The sequence below is a fragment of the Anabrus simplex genome, chromosome 1, assembly GCF_040414725.1.
Source record: "Anabrus simplex isolate iqAnaSimp1 chromosome 1, ASM4041472v1, whole genome shotgun sequence".
Classification (NCBI taxonomy): Eukaryota; Metazoa; Arthropoda; class Insecta; order Orthoptera; family Tettigoniidae; genus Anabrus; species Anabrus simplex.
In genome coordinates, this window is record NC_090265.1 from 1,555,656,536 (window position 1) to 1,555,676,024 (window position 19,489).

Here is a 19,489-nt window from a genome sequence, read left to right on the forward strand (position 1 = left end):
TGTCACTCATTCCAGATGGGGTCGACACTTAAATTTGAGAAACGGTGTTATTTTACTTATTACCTTCAAGGAAACCACTGATTCTGTCGAAAACTTTGGAAAAATGTTCTAATAAGATTTGACATTTCTGCCGCTCAACTTCCGGCAATTCCATAGACAACACATCCTTAATCCTGTCCAAATAATGTAATAACTGCCCCTTAACCCGCGCTAATTGGCCATGCAAGGGCTTAGAAGCACTAAAGGACACAAGAATGGCGTTAAATTCAGGTAACCTATCTTCAATCACGGCCAAAGACTCACGCAACTCGTCTGTAGTTAACTCAGGTATGGTTATAGGTAGGTCAAGGGACTGCTTCAACAGGCTAGTGCCATCTCTGACATTCCCTGTCGAATTAATTTTGCGAATTTTTAACTCGTAAATCAGTTCTGCCTTTCTTAAATGGAAAGGATTAGGAACAGCATGAGCCATCCTGACAGGTAGAAACACCGTAAAAGTTGTGATTCGTATATCGTATTCGTATATCGCTTGAAATCTTGTTTCTACCAGTCAGAATGGCTCGCACTGTTCCCAATCCTTTCCATTTGAGAAAAGCAGAGCTCGTGTATGAAACTTCGTATCCGAAAAATTAATTCAACAGGCAATGTCAGAGACGACACTAGCCTGTTGAAACAGTCTCTCAAACTACGGACGAGTTGCATGGGTCTTTGGCTGTGGTTAAAGATAGGTTCGCTGAATTTAACGCCATTCTTGTGTCCTTTTGTGCTTCTGAGCCCTCGCATGGCCAATGAGCGCGGGTTAAAGGGCAGTTATTACATTACCTGGACAGAATTAAGGATTTGTTGTCTCTCGAATTGCCGGAAGTTGAGCGGCAGGAATGTCAAGCCCTACTAGTACAGTTTTCGAGAATTCTCGACAGAATCAGTGGTTTGCTTGAAGGCAATAAGTTGAATAACACAGTTTCTGAAGTTCAAGTGTCCATCCCACCTGAAATGTGTGAAAGGGTTAACTCTGGTGATGCATCTGTTGCTGCTCAAGTGTGCAATCTGACACCTAGTGCTGGTGTTATTCAGGAGTCTGAGGTGACTAATGCTGCCCTGGGATCTTCTGTTTCGTTGTTTGGAACTGTAAGTCATTCAAATGATCTATCTCCTTTGCATGTCGGTACCCGTACAAATTTTCCTGTGGTATCTGGTAATTCTGTTGTGGCTCAGTGTCTGCCCTCTATTGTTCATCAGCCCGGTTCTGATGCTATGGTGCAAAACCACCCCCGTCTTAGCATCACCGGTATCAAGTGCTATTTTAGGTTGCATAACCCCTACACAACAGGTTAATGCCCCGATGGTCTCTCAGATTTGTGAGAACCTTTCACAAATGAGGTTGTCTGCGCCCGTAACGTTGCAGGCTAACGTTAGTCCTAACCTAACCTGTACTCCATCCTTTTCTCAAGGGCACCCAAAAGGAAAAGGATCAGCAGAGTCAACCTCTTCCAGGTCAAGGTACCTTAAGTCAGGTAGGGAGGGGTAAATACTATTGTTGGTGACCATGTAGATTTAGTTGTAAGCTATTTGTAAGAGTTTATTATAAGGTAATATTAAGTTTTGTTGTAAGTAGTTGTAATTGTGTAGGTAAATACTTTAGGTATCCTTTACTGTAATGGATTTAGTATTATAAGTTAGGTAGGTTTTAGTTTAGGGTCACTGCTTGGAATTTATTCCCCTTACTTTCAGGTTTAGGGTAAACTCCTGTAGTTTCCTTTCACCCTCACCGTAAACTTGTCAAATGAATGATTATAGTGCTTACTCCGGAGTTGGGTGCCCTAAGATCCCTGGTGTACAAGGGAGAGCCCCTACTGCATACTCATTAAGCCACCCATTGGGTGACTCTACGCAAGATCTTTGAGCCCAGCAGCATAATTTTGCCTCAAGTATTCCCCTGTCTGCTGCGGTTTGTTTATATTACAGTGGTGCAGTGACCAGCTTCTTCTGACGGCAACCTGAAGTGCCAAGTTGGGAGGTACACTGTGTGCCTTGGGCGCTACCGTCCGGCACCACAATCCTGTGATGAACATCCTAATGGAGGCAGTCTGACTGGCCGGTGTCTTACCCACCTGCTTATTTGGTGCAAGATACCACTGGACTGCAACTTACCTAGCACCCTGATTTGGACTGAAATTGAATGGAGGCTGGCGGCAAACGGCTGTGTCGGCAGCCACATCATCAGAGAGAACCTGTGGCCTAGCTGTGCTGTGACTGGTGTGAAAAGGTGGTGCAAGAGGTGCAAGATACTTAGTCCATAACTGGCTAAAAAGGAGGTTTTGAACGCTGTCTTATAAGAAAGCGAGAAGGTTCCGGATGACTAACAGTGGGTAGAAGGAATGAGTGTACAGCCTTTGGTGGACAGAGTAGAAATAGTCAAAGCAATTGTAAAAAGGTTCAAAAGGCATTTTGAAGTGTAGTGTGACTCTCCATGTGGACATTTCTGTGGTATTTATTGAATAGGTGGATCCTGGAACACCTTTATTATTTTTGAAAATTATGTGACAGTTTGTTTTGTTTATTGTTAGAAAGTCAACTTCTAGAAAATTGTGATTATTAGGGTCATGTATCTTTAGTATCTATACTATAGTGAGAACGTTTTCTAAATTGATCGCCTTTCTCCCCACTATATTATGTTTAGGGTCGAGCACGGCTCGACTTTCAGGGAAAGGAAGATGTCACAGGTGTAGAATATATTGGAAGTGGAAAGCGTTTATTGAAGTTTTATTTGTAAACCTTGTTAAGTAGTACTTACTGTATGACCTGAAGTGTGGTGATAAAATATTTTATTTGTATTACATGTAACTACCTAACCTGTACAGTGTAAATATTTTGGTAACATATGGTATTTGTAACAACTAGATTTCATTTCTATATTTACTGGAACTATCCAGAAAGTTGTACCTTGAATTTTTGAACAGGGTGTATTGGCCTTTGTTAGTTATGTATTCTAGAAAGTATGTTCTGACTGTTCTGGAAATGGAAGATTCGCTATCGTGTGTATTCGAGAAAATTATTTATACTTCGTGACTGAAGTAGGAGTTGTGATTGGTGAATTTGGGTGGCGAAAGGCGGGCTCCTGCATTCTGATTGGCTACTCCAAGGCCAGGGTTTCCTTTTTAAAGAGAGGGAGGCAGCTTTTCATGGTCTGTCTGTCTGTCTATCCTCTGTCACTTGACTGTCCGAAGTTTAGATGTCGTCTCGCTACTGGGATGGGCCACTTCGGGGTAAGCACTCTCGATTTCTGTTCCACCTTAAATTTCACTTAATGTTAGTTTGCTTTTTCATATGGGAGTTTGCTCTAACCTCGCCCAGACTCGCCACTCAATTATTTCAGATGCCTTAGCTTTTCAGCTGGGCTTGCCTGCTTGTTTCCGAGGTATTCCCCTTTCCTTGTTTCACTACAGATGTAAATTTTAGTTTTATGTATTTACCTTGAGGTTTTGCCTCTAGTAGTTCCGTGTCACTTGACGTGTTCAATTATGTTGTTCAGATATTTTGAAAGGTACGTTTAACTTCACTCTAAATTGTATTGTACTACTTGGGTTGTAATTAGATATATGGTATTTGCTTGACTCTTTGAACTTATAGGAAGCTATTGTCAAGGAACGTCCAATTTGTGTGTCTCTAGGAACATGTAGTTCACGAGTTCGGTATGACTGAAATTGTTCGGAATTCGCTGGTAAAGTCCTTTGTAAATAATATTTTGCTAAATAATATATTTTGAAAATCAAGGATCAGGGTTGATTTTCCAGAATCTGCAACCTAAGCCATCTCCATGCCCTTGGTAGGTTCCCAGTTCCTTTTACGTTCCTGGGTTTTTATCGTCAAGTTGCCCCTACTGATATTTACCAGTGTTGTTATCGGCGGAGTTCCGAATAGTTCATCAGCTGTTTTCTTGTGTATGTAGTGTCTTAGGTACCGTGTGATTGCACTTCCTTTCCTCCCTTTACTGTGTTTGTTGTAGCCGCTGAAGTAACGGTTACAGTATGTACCAAACTTAGGTGCAAATTTAATATCAGTTGGTAAGTTAACCACCAAAGGTTTCAAAGTAGGATTTGCAGGTGAGAAAGCATTGGTTGTAGATAAGAATGGAGATGAAATATTGTTTATTGCAAACAGGAGAAATGATGTATATGTAGTACACATAGAGGGAAGAAATTATATTGTAGCTGTGAGTGATTGTGACCAAATGATAGATCAAGAATGTAATAACAATGTAGCATTTAAATGTGTTGGGGAGGTTAGGTTGTGGCATGAGAGATATGGACATGCACATTCTGAAGCATTGTTTAAATTGCCTATGTTAGAATTGAAAAGGAGTAATGATATTAATACTTGTTCTGTATGCATTCAGGGGAAACTAAGTAACAAGGGAGTATCTAAGTCTTGTGAGCGTAAGGGAGAAAAACCACTTGATGTTGTGCACACTGATGTAATTGGAAAAATTAGTCCACCATCACTTGGGAAAGCTCAATATATTGTGACAATGATTGACGAATACTCCAGATATGTGGCTGTATGTGTGAAAACCAAGGATAAAATGTTGGAGGTGTTTAACAGGTATCAGGCAAAGGCAGAGAAGTTACATGGTGTAGGAATTAAGGTTGTGCAATCTGACAATGGTAAAGAGTATACATGTAGCAGGTTTCAAACAAATGCAAAAATGGGGTATTACTCACAGGAGGTCTGCACCGTACATTCCACAACAAAATGGATTAGCAGAAAGTCAGAATAGAATGATGTTTGATACTGTTAGACATCTATTGATCCAGTCTGGGTTACCAAAGGAATTCTGGGGAGAAGCGGTAATGACTGCAAGTGTATTCAAGAAATAGGTGCCCATCCTCAGCAAAAAATTTTCAGATACCGTATGAACTGTGGTTCAATAGGAAGCTGGATCAGGAAGAAATAGGTAGACAGAAAGTATTTGGATGTCAGGCGTGGGCTGTGAGGGCAGACAGCAGGAAGTTGGATCCCAGAGCGGAGTCATGCGTTATGATAGGGTACGAGGCAGGTACTAAAGATGGATATAGATTATGTAGTTTTGAAAGGAAAAAGGTAATAGTGAGGAGAAGTGTGGTATGTGAGAAGCATATATTTCCCTTTAAGGTGAAAAGTCCTGGAATTGATATCATACAAGAGATAAATGTACCAAAGGCAGAGGGTAGTGAAACATACTTTGACATACGGTGCACTGAAGATCCAGAGATAAAATTAGGGACCGAGTTAGACACAGAGGAGGACAGAGAGGAAACATTGGCTGTTGAGTCAACGACCGGAGAGGAACAACTAGAGGTTGAGTCTATAGCAATACAAGAGCCAGAGAATAATCTGAGAAGGTCGATAAGACAGAGGAAATGTAAGACTTGTGCAGATTGTAAGGCAGTGATGGAAGTTAGACATGTGAATGTAGTGAAACCTAGAACAGTTGAGGAGGCTATGTCAAGCCAAGAGTCTGCTAACTGGATGGAACCCATGAAAGTGGAGATCAATGAGATGAGAAAGAAGGATGTTTAGGAAATTGTAAAAAGACCAGAAAATATCAAGGTAATTAGTTCCAAATGGGTGTTTTCACTGAAATATAACAGTAAGGGTAACATTCAGAAATATAAGGCCAGGTTGGTTGCTCAAGGTTTTAAGAGACAGATTAACCTTAGGCTCCTATTACACTAGGCCGCCAGGTGACTCAGTTGGTGACTCAGTTGGCGACACGTGCAGGGCAGCCGGTGGCGCCGCCAATAACCCGTCGCTCAGTCCTACAATAGTTTGGTATTTCTTCCAGGCAGGAAAGTCTGGTCTTTCTTTTTCTCACACTTTCCTCTGCATATTGGTTTATTTACCTGAATAGTGAACTGCAGATTGTCACTCTGGAAATTAGTGGAAGTGAGAGTGTAGACAAGACAAAGGGGAAAAGCAAGAAGCAGGAAGAAGAAGAAGAATCCCTGAAAGAGTGCCAGAAGTTATTGGACAACAAAGTGAATACAGAAGATTTAATTTGTGCTGTTGAACAACAACCCGCCATTTGGGACGCCAGTTATGAAGCTTATAGTAACAAGGAAGTAAAACTGAATGCTTGGAATGAAATCATTCGTACATTCCTACCTGATATCGAGCATCAGTCCTTGGCTAAGCGGAATAACGTCACTAAGTAATTAAACTTTATATTATTCTTAAGTAATGTCGTTAAACAGAAAGTTTCTTTATACATCAAACTCTAACTGAAACTTTGTCATTCTTGTGAAGGCTTTTCTCCATCTTTCTCAACTACAGAAATGAAATTTGTTATGTATGATTCTCTTAACAAGTTAGTAATTGGGAAAAAAGGTAAAAAAAAAAAAAATATCAATTTTTAAACTAGCGGCCGTTAATGTTTCCTTTTGACAACAATTCGCGTGGTTTTAGATGTAGGGAAACAAAATTAAAACACCAATCAGATTATACTAACTATATTTATGATATTTAGTACGTTTTCACTTCAGCGGTCACTGTGCTATTTAGGTTCTCCACTTTCTCCTTTGTTATATGTGCTCTTCACCTACGATAATCCCCCGCTCCCCCCTCTTAGGTTGTAACAATATGCTGACGATCTCGCAAATTCATTTCTTCCAGACTCAATTTCAACAACGCCAAGATGCAAACATGCCCTTACAATCTACTCCATCTGCAGACCCTTCAGTCACATCAAATGAAGATTCTGATACTCAAATGAGTGAACCTTTGCTGTTCAATGTGTAGTATATATAACTTACTGTACATACAAACACTCAACATAAACATATAAAAGAATTGGTCTTTTTTATTATATTTTGGAAATAAATGTTATTACTTTTAGTCACATTTTGAATCAATATCCTTTTGACAGAATAGGATAAGTTTGGTATTAACATACAAAATTGCATTCAGTAATATGACTGAAAGAGGAATAGAAGTAAATCTTCAATAAGCAATATTGGAGTAAAATATGAATATTCTGTTAATATTTACTGTTTCCAAACTAGTTAATATTTCCTAATGCAATAAAGTTAATAACTGAAAATACAATTGATCGTTTTACTTACCTCAAAGTGACGAGCTTTTCTTCTGGTGTGATGCACTTTCTCATTTTAATATCTTCCCCGGTAATATTAACCTTTATCAACGACAATAATTCAAAGAAAAACAATTTAGACATTCTTAAGTAATTAAAAAATTTATTGTCGTCTGAACACAGTTCATCAAAAAGAGTACTGCATAGTACAACCCTCTTCCGCTCCCTTCGCTTTCTCTTCTTCATCAAAAGTACAAGGAGGAGCATATACGTATACTTGTTGTCCGACATGTTCTCCCATCACTATTGCACAGTAGACTGACCACGTGGTGGTGAAACCGAGTGGTGGCACGATTGGTTGCGCCACTTGGCTGTCCATTGTAATAAGCTCGGTATGATACAATGCCCCGCCACGACTCTCCGCCACCCGTGGCTGCCAAGGCGGTCGCAGGGCATGGCAACCAGACAGCAGCCAGTTTGTGGTGACACCACCGGCTGCCCTAATCTAATAAGCTCCATAACAAGCAATGCCCAATGACGAGCAGCGCCACCTGGCGGCCTAGTGTAATAAGGCCTTTAGTTATGATGAAACATTTAGTCCTGTTATAAAGAGGAAAACAATGAGACTGTTAATAGGTATTGCAGTACGTAAAGGTTGGACGGTAGAACATCTAGATGTAACTAATGCTTACTTAAACAGTGAAATCAGTTGTACTGTATACATGGAACAACCAGAATTGTTCGTAGAAAAAGATGTCCAAAACTATGTATGTAAATTGAAGAAAAACATCTATGGACTATGTAATTTGAGTAAAGACAGGAATGCTTGTGTTGATACTATAATTAGAAGACTAGATTTTAAGAAATGTGTCAAAGAACCATGTGTGTATGTAAAGGAGTGTTGTATTATTGGCTTGTATGTCGACGACATAATTGCAATAGGTGACAAAGAGGTTGTTAAGTTGGTTAAAATAAGGTTGGCAGATGAGTTAGAGATTAAAGATGTAGGGAAAGCAACAAACTTACTGTCAATAAAAATAGAACAGACAAAAGAAGGGGTTATGTTGAGTCAAAGTTTGTACATTGACAAATTACTTGCCGATTTTTCCATGAGCGACTGTATACCGAGTAAGACTATTTTACCAAGTGGGTATTCAGCAGCTGAAAATGCTGAGCAGGAATTTGATTGTACCATTTATCGCAGTGCAGAAGGAAGTTTGCTACATTTGTCAAATAATACTAGACCTGACATTGCATTTGCAGTAAGTAAAGTTAGTCAAAATTGTCAAAAACCTAGAGATTAAAGATTGGAAAGTGAAGCATATCATGAGATATCTAAGTGGTACTAGAGATTTAAAGTTGTGTTTCAAAAATTGTGAGGAGTCAGTACAAGTGTTCTGTGATGCAGATTGGGGAGGAGATACTGAGTCTAGAAGATCAGTTAGTGGGTATGTAACCACAGTGGCAGGGGGAGCAGTATCATGGTATAGTAAGAAACAGAGTTGTATTGCTAGATCTACAATGGATGATGAATACATAGCAATGGCAGAGGTATCTCGAGAAGTAACTTGGATTAAAGATTTGCTATCAGAGCTAGGCTATGTCTGTAAAGCTTTATGGATATAGTTTGTAAAGTTTTTGCTGACAATGCAGCAGCAATTGAATTGAGTAAAAACGATAATGTGAGTGAAAGGTCAAAACATATTGACATCGTGTACCATGTATGTAGAGAGCTAGTAGAAAAGGGGTTCATTGAGTTTGTATATGTATCATCAGAGAGAAATGCTGCAGACTTGTTCAGAAAGAATTTATCAAGCAACAAACTTAAGAGTTTGTATAAGCTTATAGGTTTGCAATGAGAGGATAACTGACTGAAGTGTAATATTTTATTTTTTTGAGAAAAGGGGGGAGTGTTGGAATGTTGTGGTTTTCTCATAAAAATAAAATGTCATGTATCATATCTTGTACATATCTTAAGGAAAACAACATTGAGGTTATGTGTTGGTAACTCATATAATTTTAGCCGAGTGGTTTATCTTCGCTTGCTTTGTTCGTTGAACGTTTGAACTGCTTGGTGTGTGTGATGCTCAGTTGTAGTCAACAGCTCGTAATAAATGGATGTGTGTGATGAAGCTGGTGTTTCAATGGTATAATTTGATTACCTAAACTGGTGTAACGAGCAGAAATGAAGATACATCAACAATAAACCGTAACAATTTATATTATTATGAAACACACATTACAATGAAATGCAATGTACAGTATACCATAGAAAGATTAACCACTCCTTGTCATTTCATCATTAATGTTTAATAGACATTTCAGTCACCTTCATTAATAAAACGTACTTCAAATTCATTCACTTTCCTGTCAATTCAAAATTTATTCATATACAATGCAGCGAGAACACTTTTGCAAGTGCTCTACACTCATACACAATTTAAACCAAACCTTATATACAATATAGACTATCACTAAAATAAATCCCAATCTTTATACAGAAGCACTGTTGTATATTTCATAATTCTGAAATCAAGTCATTTTTTGAAAGAAAGTGCGAACTCACAGTGAAATAACTTCTTAATCAGGTTCCTGTTCTTTTTCCAAGATCATTTCAGTACAACCAAACTGTAACTTGGTATTCAAAATTTAGCATTCCTTGGAAGAACAGTCATTACAAGAAAGATGACTGCTAACTAAATTTCGTCTCAACTAAAAATCAAAGCCACCTTACAGCTATACTCTTTGAACAAGGACACTCTGTGGGTGGAATATTTAATCCAAATCTGAATCTTCAAGAGGGTTACCAACCACTTTCATTCTACAATAATGACTCAAAACCTCAGACAAAGGCACCAAGGCAGGAGGAGCAACAGAAGATTTGCTGCAATGGTGACTTAACACCACTGAGAGAGGAACAAGAGGACCTCAGAATCTCTGGCCAAAGTTAGGTGTAGCTTGAGTATTTGTGGTTGCGGTATAGATCATGTTTTGCTGAGCGAGTTGTTGTTGTTGCTGCTGTTGTTGCTGCATTTGGTGGAACTCGGTCTGTTGTTGCTGCTGTTGTTGCTGCTGCTGTTGCTGCTGCTGGTTTGGATTGACACCATGAGACGGTGCTAGACGGACCCGCTTCGCATTGGGTCCATGGTTGTGATTATGATTGCCCTGGTCATTCTGGTTACCCTGATTACCCTGGAATTATAAAGATCAATTCATTTATTTGTATAAGTAACGGAAAGGAATAAACAATTAACAATTCAAATCATATATGGAAAGGAAAATTAACAGGAACACACAATAGGATATACACAATTACAGGTCAGTGTGAGAAGAGGAAGCAACAGAAGAGGGGGAAAAAGGACAAACTTGAAAACACTTCAGTACAGAGACAATCTCCGGTTCGTCATACACGATCTCGTTAGGTGGCTGAAGATGCAGAAAAACAGTCTTTGTGAAGACGGCAAATTTCAAACCCTCTTGCACTCATTTCTATATTTTTGCTTTTGATTGTACTCACAAGAAGCTCCTAAATATACACTGAAATTTATGTCTTAGGCCAGTCCTCTGCAAACATTTTATGTCACACCCACCTCCTGGAGCATATATTAATTAATTCTTTCCTTCTCACTCAGTACTCACAAATTGCACAAAAATCTAAGTTATAAGAACCTCTGTTAATAATAATAATAATAATAATAATAATAATAATAATAATAATAATAATAATAATAGGCCTGTAACAGCAAATAATGCTGGTTAAAATGTTTACAAAAAATAATATGGTAATAATAAACACCAATAACCAAAATATTTAATGCAACTTAATGCACAAGTTTATCTGTGATCATAAAATAAAGTAAAGCACTCTTCAAAGAAATGAGCAAATCCAGAAACTACATCTATGCTAAAAATTAATGGTACTAAAAGCACACAAAATTTCAACAACCTTGTGGAAAATGATTCTGTAGAATTATTACTAAAAGAGGGCACTGTAATATTACAACTACTGTAACTCCGAAATATAGTATTGGTACTTAAAAGGTATGGTCAAATGTTCCACCTTTACAATAATAATTTTAAAAAAAATTTAATTATTTAAATAACATTTCAAAACTCACAGAATATATTTCATCTATCTTGTAGACATCATCAGCTGAAAAGTTTTAAGATTAAGCACTAGGGACAAGGACAAAACCACATTAAAAATAATTCAGACTGCCGAATGCGTCAGTTAAAATGTTTAAGAATGTGCTGGAATGTTCTGAGCACAACACTTGAATACTGTTAAAAGTGAAAATTAAAATATTGTACACATGAGATAGTTCAAAAAAATTGGTAATAGAGTCCTTCTTAACGTGATGATGCTGTGTTGACATACAGTTCGCCAATGCATCGGTAGAAACTTGGTGATATGGAGCACAATGTTTAGTTCCAGTAGAATGAAGACGATTGATAAACATGTTAAACATGAGTGAGGGTTCCAGTAAAATGGTATTCAGTTCGTCTTGTTGGCGAGATGATGTTAACAATTCTTGTTAAAAAAAAAAAAAAGTCTATACACGCTGAGCTAGCCGTTCTTGAGTAGGCGAGAATGGCTCTCCACTGCACATTCCACTTATGAAATCACTATCAGATATTCCGCCTACTTTTTTATCAAGAATTGTTAGCCAACAAGACAAACTCACTATCATTTTACTGGAACCCTCACTCATGTTTAACATATATTTATCAATCGTCTTCATTCTAATGGAACTAAACACTGTGCTCCATATCACCAAGTTTCTACCGACGGATCAGCAAACTGTTTTGTCCCCTTCAAATTTGGCTATCGTTGGATTATTTACGACAGGTCGACATTTAAAGTTTTATTGTTCGCTGGGAGTTGTATTCATCATTTGGAAAGCTGTGTGTGCGCACCAAACTGGTTTTTTCTGTCATTCAGAGGGACAATGTATTGATCTGTGTTCAATTGAGTGAAGGGTAAATTACGTGACAAGCCAGTGTCACCAAGTGAGGCACGCGCATGTCAACCTGCGCTGCAAGCAGGCAAGCTTCTAGAAACAGTCACGACCAATTACAATGACCCCGTGAACCAATGATCGTATCTAAAAAAAAAAGCACAGCCCTGAGCGAAAACTATAAAACGTCATGTTCGCAGTAAATCAATCTCTACTCTACTCAACTCTGGTCTACGCTACTCTGCTGGTGAAAATATTCATCGGGACCACGTGGGAAAAATTCAGCCATGCAGGCAGACATCCGCTCTGCTAATTTAGTGCAGTTTTACTATAAAATCTTATGGAGTGAACTTCAACATTAGTTATCCAAGTTAAGTTTATTTCTCCACGAGAACATTAAATATTCCAGCGTGTGTGCACATTCTAATATCTGTTGCATTAGTTACAGCTTACATTACTGGCACGTGGCGAAACTCATCCCAGCGAATCGCCGTGTACTTCAAGATAGATTCTTCCCCTACAATGTGCAGCATAATTTCATCGTGGGACGCCTACTGCCATGTCTCCATGACCTGCTAAGCATGTAAGGCATTTCTGGTTGGAGCAGGTGACTGACGGGAAAATGCCGGAATGACGAACCTCAACCTGGAATCGAACTTCAGCTAAACTTGAGTACCAGTTTAACTGTTTGATATCTTTCTCAACTTTGTAAAACTAGATGATCTTTCTTCTCTAAATCATAGTTCTATTAGTTGTTGTAGTAGATTGAGTTACTTTCATTTTCATTTCTTGAGGTGTCATGGTACTTGAGTTACGTGTGTGTGACTGAAATTTGAAATCTATTAGATTAGCTGGTGTAGTCTGTCTTTGAATGAGTTCTCATATGTAGGATTTAGACATATTTAAAAATCACTGACCACGCGATAAACTTCATTTGCTTACGTGTGATATTGGAAATATCTTGATTGGAGTGATATGTAAAATTTGTGATATAGGGTCGAATTTAGTGTCATTTTAAGTTCACTTGCATTCTTTAGGATCGAGTCATCTAATTTCACAACATTTCAGGAGTACTGATAGATCTAATAATCACTAACAATAATAATAAATTTAAATAAAAGAACGGGTTAAGAATATAAATAAACAGTCGTGGGCTATAAATTGTCTTAGATTCCTTATATGTGATATTTAATGTGCTCAGTTCATGATGCGCCTGGAATATTGGCAGTCCTGCAGGATATTAATTGAATAATTTATTATCGAATGATTTGTTGCTTGTGTCTTTGGGAGCACAATGTGATTTATAATAAAGTGGAGCACACGTTGAATACATTTCATAAATAGGGAGTAATAATAATGTGATTAAGGCTCACGAACGCTACACTTGCGACTTGTAACCCATGTGATGGTGATGATTATGGAATTCTATTAGAATCTTCAAGTCAATTTCAGAAATTAAGATGGATCTCCGTTGCTGTTTAATGAGTATTTCATTTCAAGTGATACCACAAGTTCAATCACTAGCCACTAATTGAATTGAGAATATTACCAGACACGAGTTCATCCTCCGGATATTATTGACGTGACCACGCTAAAATAATTAATTAATTCATAATGGCAGGATTCGTTGTAAATATTGTGTATATAAAAATACGCATTACCTTGTGTGAATGTGGTATGTGTATGTGAGTGTGTTGTAATTAGGAACATTTTCTTGTTTTCAATTATTCAGTATATTTTAATCTGGTCGTGCGTTTATCGCAATGGCACAGATTATTTCAACGTTGTTTTGCCACCATGATGACTTGTTTAGCGTATTTTAAGGAACAATTTGCTGAGAATAACGTCGAGTAAGACCAGGCCAGGATTTAATTTGCACTTACCAAAGATTTAAACGAAAGATCGCCGAGTTCATTTCCAGTAAAGGCAAGCAATTTATAAATTAACCCTTAACTAACTCACACGTGGTTATGAGAAAATTTTCAATGCATTTATATTAAAATTTCCAAAATATTTTCAAACTGATTTGAAACTTTAAATGCCATGCAAGTATAAATTTAATGTCCACAAATGGCATAATTAGCTTGAACTTCGGAGATAACGAGTAACGATGATAATAATTAATTTGTTAGTTAATTAATTGGAAATGTGTCATAATTACAGTGAGAATTATTTAGTGGAATACACTAATTTGTAAACACGATAGTGTGATGATAAAGTAAATACTACACAGATAGGGTTGGAAATAAATAATAATAATAATTAATTAATTATAATCTTGGATTCAATTCAGATTTTCCATCAGAATTTCTACTGGTGTTATTAATGGACGTTACATACCTTAGTTAATAAAATTCATCAGTATTTAACATTGACCATGTGTTGAGATTGCAACTAATGGAACCTTAAGTTAATTTTATTATGGAATAACAAGTGAGATAGCTGCCTATTAATTTTGTGCAAATCATTCTTGAAGTCTCAGGATACTTTCATTTAGAAAAATATTTTTAATTTTTGAAGGCAGTGAAGGCCTGATCTTTTGTTAATTTTTATTACAGAATAAAGCTGGAGGACGAGGATTATATTTGATTGGTTGTAAATTGCTACAGGAAGACCAGACATCATGAAAGAGCATTGTATTTAATCCCAGCAAGGATATTTCGTGTTCATTGATGCTTATGTCAATAAATGTAAGTGCGTTGTTTTTAAATTTTATTTTTTTGGCTTGAACGTCACCCCTTTTTCCCTTAAATGCCTCTAAAAAACGGAAAGCCAGGAACGGACGGTCCACCCCGGGATCTCTCCCTCACTGGCTGGGCTTAGCTCTGCAATAATGGGGGCAGTATGTCAACACAGCATCATCATGTTAAGAAGGACCACTGAACCATCTCATGTATATAATATTTTAATTTTCACTTTTAACAGTATTCAAGTGTTGTGCTCAGAACATTCCAGCATATTCTTCAACATTTTAACTGACATATTAGGCAGTCCAAATTATTTTTAATGTGTTTTTGTCCTTGTCCTTCGTGCTTAATCTTAAAACTTTTCGGCTGATGATCTCTACAAGATAGATGAAACATGTTCTGTTATTTTTAAAATGTTATTTAAATAATTAAATAAAAAAGTTTAGTATTGTAAAGGTGGAACATTCGACCATACCTTTTAAGTACACGTACGAAATTCATTTTATGCAATATAGTATTGGTGTATCCTGACAGCTGTATGATCTTCAGATTCTTGCTATACTTTTCTCCATGTATTAATGCAAACAACTTTACGGCTGCAGGAAGAAGTAATTTCTCACCAATGATGCCCGGCATCATCGATTTTGCTATTAAGTAAGATGCCTCTAACGATGCTCTTAGTGCTTTCTGAGGGAAAGCAGCATGCTTTTCAAGGAATTTGACATTTACTTTCATTTGCTGCTCGTGACACTTAAGTTAATGTCAAATAGTTTTGTTCACACGCTCTGGACGTTTTGTCTGGAAGTGTCGTGCAAGTTTTCAGGTTTCAAATTATCGTTCTACAAATCCAAGCAAAGAACACACTGTGGCCATACATAGTTATTCACAAGAATGTTAGGGAAACCTAGTTTTAGATAACTGCCTTGATGTTTATGCACATTTTTGTAAAGTAACCTAGCTGGAGAAAGCTGAAGCAGATGTGAAAGATGAACATACAACTAAATTCGCAATCTGTTCTTTGTTTGGTATTTCAATAAGAGAAGAGGCATTATTATTTCAAAACTTTTTTATTTCTATATTTCCTCCTGTTCAATGCAATATGGCTTTTTTGGTCTATACATGTTTCTGCTCTGTGTTCGGTCCATCTTTAGTAAAATAACTTTAAAAATTTGTTATGAATGACTATGGTACATGAAAACATGTAGGCAGTTAAAATATTGTCCATTTCTTGAATGAATGTGTTATAAAATTATTTTTTCAGTCTTGTAGATGTTAGGCCTAAATGAAAACGTGATGTGAGAGTCCATATACTGAATTTGTTTTCCTAGATGTTAAACTTCTTGAATTCTTGATATGGCTTGTATATTGTGTTAAAACATCATAGCCTCTGAGAGGAACATAAAGTAAAATAGGGATAAGGGAAACATCCAAATGTTCCGAAGTTCTGTCGAACTGTGACTTTGTAGTAAGTTGTAGACTGTCATATGGATATTATGTGGAGTTACAGCCAAAATGAAGTGTTAAACATGTGTGTGTATGTCTGTACTGGAGTATTCCATTCGACTAGCTGGTCGATCGATGTTTCGAATGTGTTCCATAAGAGTGTTGTAAGAACCTTTCCACAAATCGATAACTCTACACAGTTGATTGAACAGTATATATATCGAGCCGTCAGTCAGTGAGGTGGTGAGTTCAAGAGACTGTATGTTATAATGCACGAGTCAGGGTTGTTGATATCTGTACTTGTCAGAATTGACTTCACGGTACTCCACTATTAAGTGTTGTAGTGTCACTTGCTAGTGTGTATAATTATGTTTTGTGACTTACAGTGACAATAAAGTAATTTACACAAGGAAGTGAACATGTACTCATGTGATATTTATGTCCGTCAAATAAAATTGCATGTGAGAACAATAGGATAACTACTACAACAGTGTTGCTCTTGCAAAAACCCTATGGGAGCAGAATACCATGGTTTGTGGGACAATCAGGCAAAACAGGGAAGTATCTTAAGGACCAACAAAAATCCTTAAAAGAGGGGAGATGATATTCAAACATGGTGGGGAAATAATTCTTGCCTCTCTGATGGACAAGAAAATAATCACCATGATTTCATTATTGCATTCTGTTGAAATGGTTGAGGTCACTTCAAAGTTTGGCAGAAAAATAATGAAACTGGTATTTGTAGCAGATTACAATCAGCACATTCATGGAACAGACACAGCTGACCAATACCTTGCTCTAAACCCCTTCATGAGGAAAACTTGTATATGGCCAAAGAAAGTTTTCTTCTATTTACTACAGTACAGCCTCTTCAATTCTTCCAGAAGTCCAATACCCAGACAAAAATACCTATCTACAGTTCATACAGACAGTTTCTAGACACTATCTTGAAGGTCATAAATCTCCTACTCCTGTCTTAGTCTCAGCCCCGACCCAAGTTAAAACAACCTCTCCAGCCCTCTCTGACGTATCATCACTAGCATCCACTTCACCACAATTCCATTCACCAGGCAACCCCCCCCCCCCCCACACACACACAAAGAGCACCAGCAAAAAAAAAAAAAAAAACCCGCCATGTCTGGATGGAAAAATGAATGAACACTTTTTGCTAAAATTCCCACCACTGTACACTGACCCCTGCTCAACAAGAAGATGTGGAGTTTGTCTCAAGAATAAAGAAAAAAGTATCTGACACAAGATGGTACTGCAGCATCCCTCTGCACCCTGGAGCATGTGACACCAGAATATAAAAACCTGAAATTTATACCAGAAACCTTCCTCAGGTATGTTCTAATTTTCACATCATTTCAAAGCATAATATAGGAGTAATAAATATTTTTATTCCACAGTGCAGAAGGTAGGACACAGGCAGGGACTCTTTAAAAATGGCTGGGCTGGAGGTTTAAATGCCCTGGCAACTTCCTGGTAGTTAAAAATGTTAATTACTGTATTTGCTAAGATAGTTTTTATTAAATTAATGGTGTCAGTGATGGGGATATTAGGATACATGTTGACTATGTCAAAGGAGTGAATAGTGTACTGTGGTAGAATGTTCAAGTATTTGGTTCTATTACATAATTCAATTCTGTTGTGTTTTTAATGGAAGTATTAGCTAGAAATTGATAGAGTTTCTTTAAAACAATTAGTATAAAGTGACAAATTCTATGTGCGGGGCCCTTTCTGAAATTAATTATTGGTCTGATGGGAGCGCCATCCTTGTGGATCTTAGGCATGGCTTTGGCCATTGGTAATCTACGATTCATGGTAGTAATTTGTTTCTTGACCATCATGTAACAATGAGATATTTTTATGCATGTAGGGATTATTATCAAAGGGTAGAGAAGGGTCCACCTATTCAATACCATTAGCTTGTATTGTGTCTTATATAACTGAGACTAGTTTCAACCCCATATACACTGGGTCATCTTCAGCCACGATCCAAATGGAAAAACATATGCTCACATAATAAATTAAACAATCTGGTATGTTTCAATTTACAATCCATATTTTAAAACACTGATGAAGTCAAAAAACACATCCACACTTGAAATCAAATGATACTTCAAAACTGCTGCTGTTGGTGCTGAGCTACATCGTCGCTCCTACAGCAACCAACTGTTCCTGAGTTGATTTAGGAGTTGGCATTCCCCATCTGCATAGAAGAGCCACATGGTTTATACAATAGAATATACTATTGTACAAAACATAATTTATAAATAGGTGAAACCTATTTATTTGATAGTGATCAACTGTCAATTATCAATACGGACCATACTGAAATTTATAACCTATGATGTATTTGGGATCTCATTGAGTTTTTATTGGTGGGGCCTTTTTGATTATGGAGAAATTATTATTTGAAAAGAAGGATTATGTTCTGTTTATATAACCATCTTTATTCATAATTACTGTCTGGTTGCCTTTGTTTTAGTGATAATTAGGTTATTTTGTTTAATTTTCTCTTGGAGATTTGCAAGCTGTGTGTTGGTTATAATCAGGGAACGGATTTATATGTACTAATAATTATTGAAATATGTACATACATATTTAGTTATTTTTACTGAAATATGGAATTATATATGGACTTAAAATTACACATATAACATTAATTTCTGTTTAATATCAAAGTTCAAAGAAGCTAAACAAAGTAGCTCTACATGCAACATAATGTTCCATTTCTCATTTTAATATATTTGAAGAACAGAATCTTTTATTCTCTGTTACCAAAACAATGGATTACAAAATGTTCTTTTAACTGCTGGAAAGTGAATCTTCTCCTATTATCTCTAAGGACAGATTTATATTTACAAACTGCGTTCAGCATCGGAAGAGGTAATGGGGGCATAATTCAAATTCACAATATCTGCTGGGGTTAAATCCAATGTTAATTTTACACTTAAATCTCCACACAGCATTGCAGCAACCTTTGTCATTTCTTCATATCCAGGGTTCTTTGAAAGTACAGTGGCCATCTTCATATTTGCTACATCTAAAACTTTACCTGTACCACGATTTAGTTGTTCCACAATTTTATTCACAATTTCATAACTTTCAGACAGTGAGAGATGCGAGTTTTGGAGCCTTTTCAGTGTTTTTGTGATGCATGAAAAATTATGCTGAAGTCTCTGCAAATAACCTTACTCCTTGTGGGTGGGGTTAACTTCCAATAAGTAACCAGGGGAACCTGACCCCTACAGAGCGCGTCCCCAGGTGGCGGATAGGGGGCCCCTACAGTATGTAGGGCTGGTTGAAATAACCAATACAACTCGCGG

The 19,489-nt window shown here is 37.2% G+C and overlaps 1 protein-coding gene across 1 annotated transcript in view; it reads right to left on the reverse strand.

The window, feature by feature from the left end:
- Positions 1-9,423: 9,423 nt before the first annotated feature.
- Positions 9,424-19,489, reverse strand: part of Cdk8 (cyclin-dependent kinase 8) — a 164,503-nt gene continuing 154,437 nt past the window's right edge. The window contains exon 10 of the mRNA XM_067138108.2: positions 9,424-10,261. Within this exon, the coding sequence (XP_066994209.1) occupies positions 9,998-10,261 (264 nt within the window). The 3' untranslated portion in view covers positions 9,424-9,997. The remainder of the gene's footprint in view (positions 10,262-19,489) is intronic.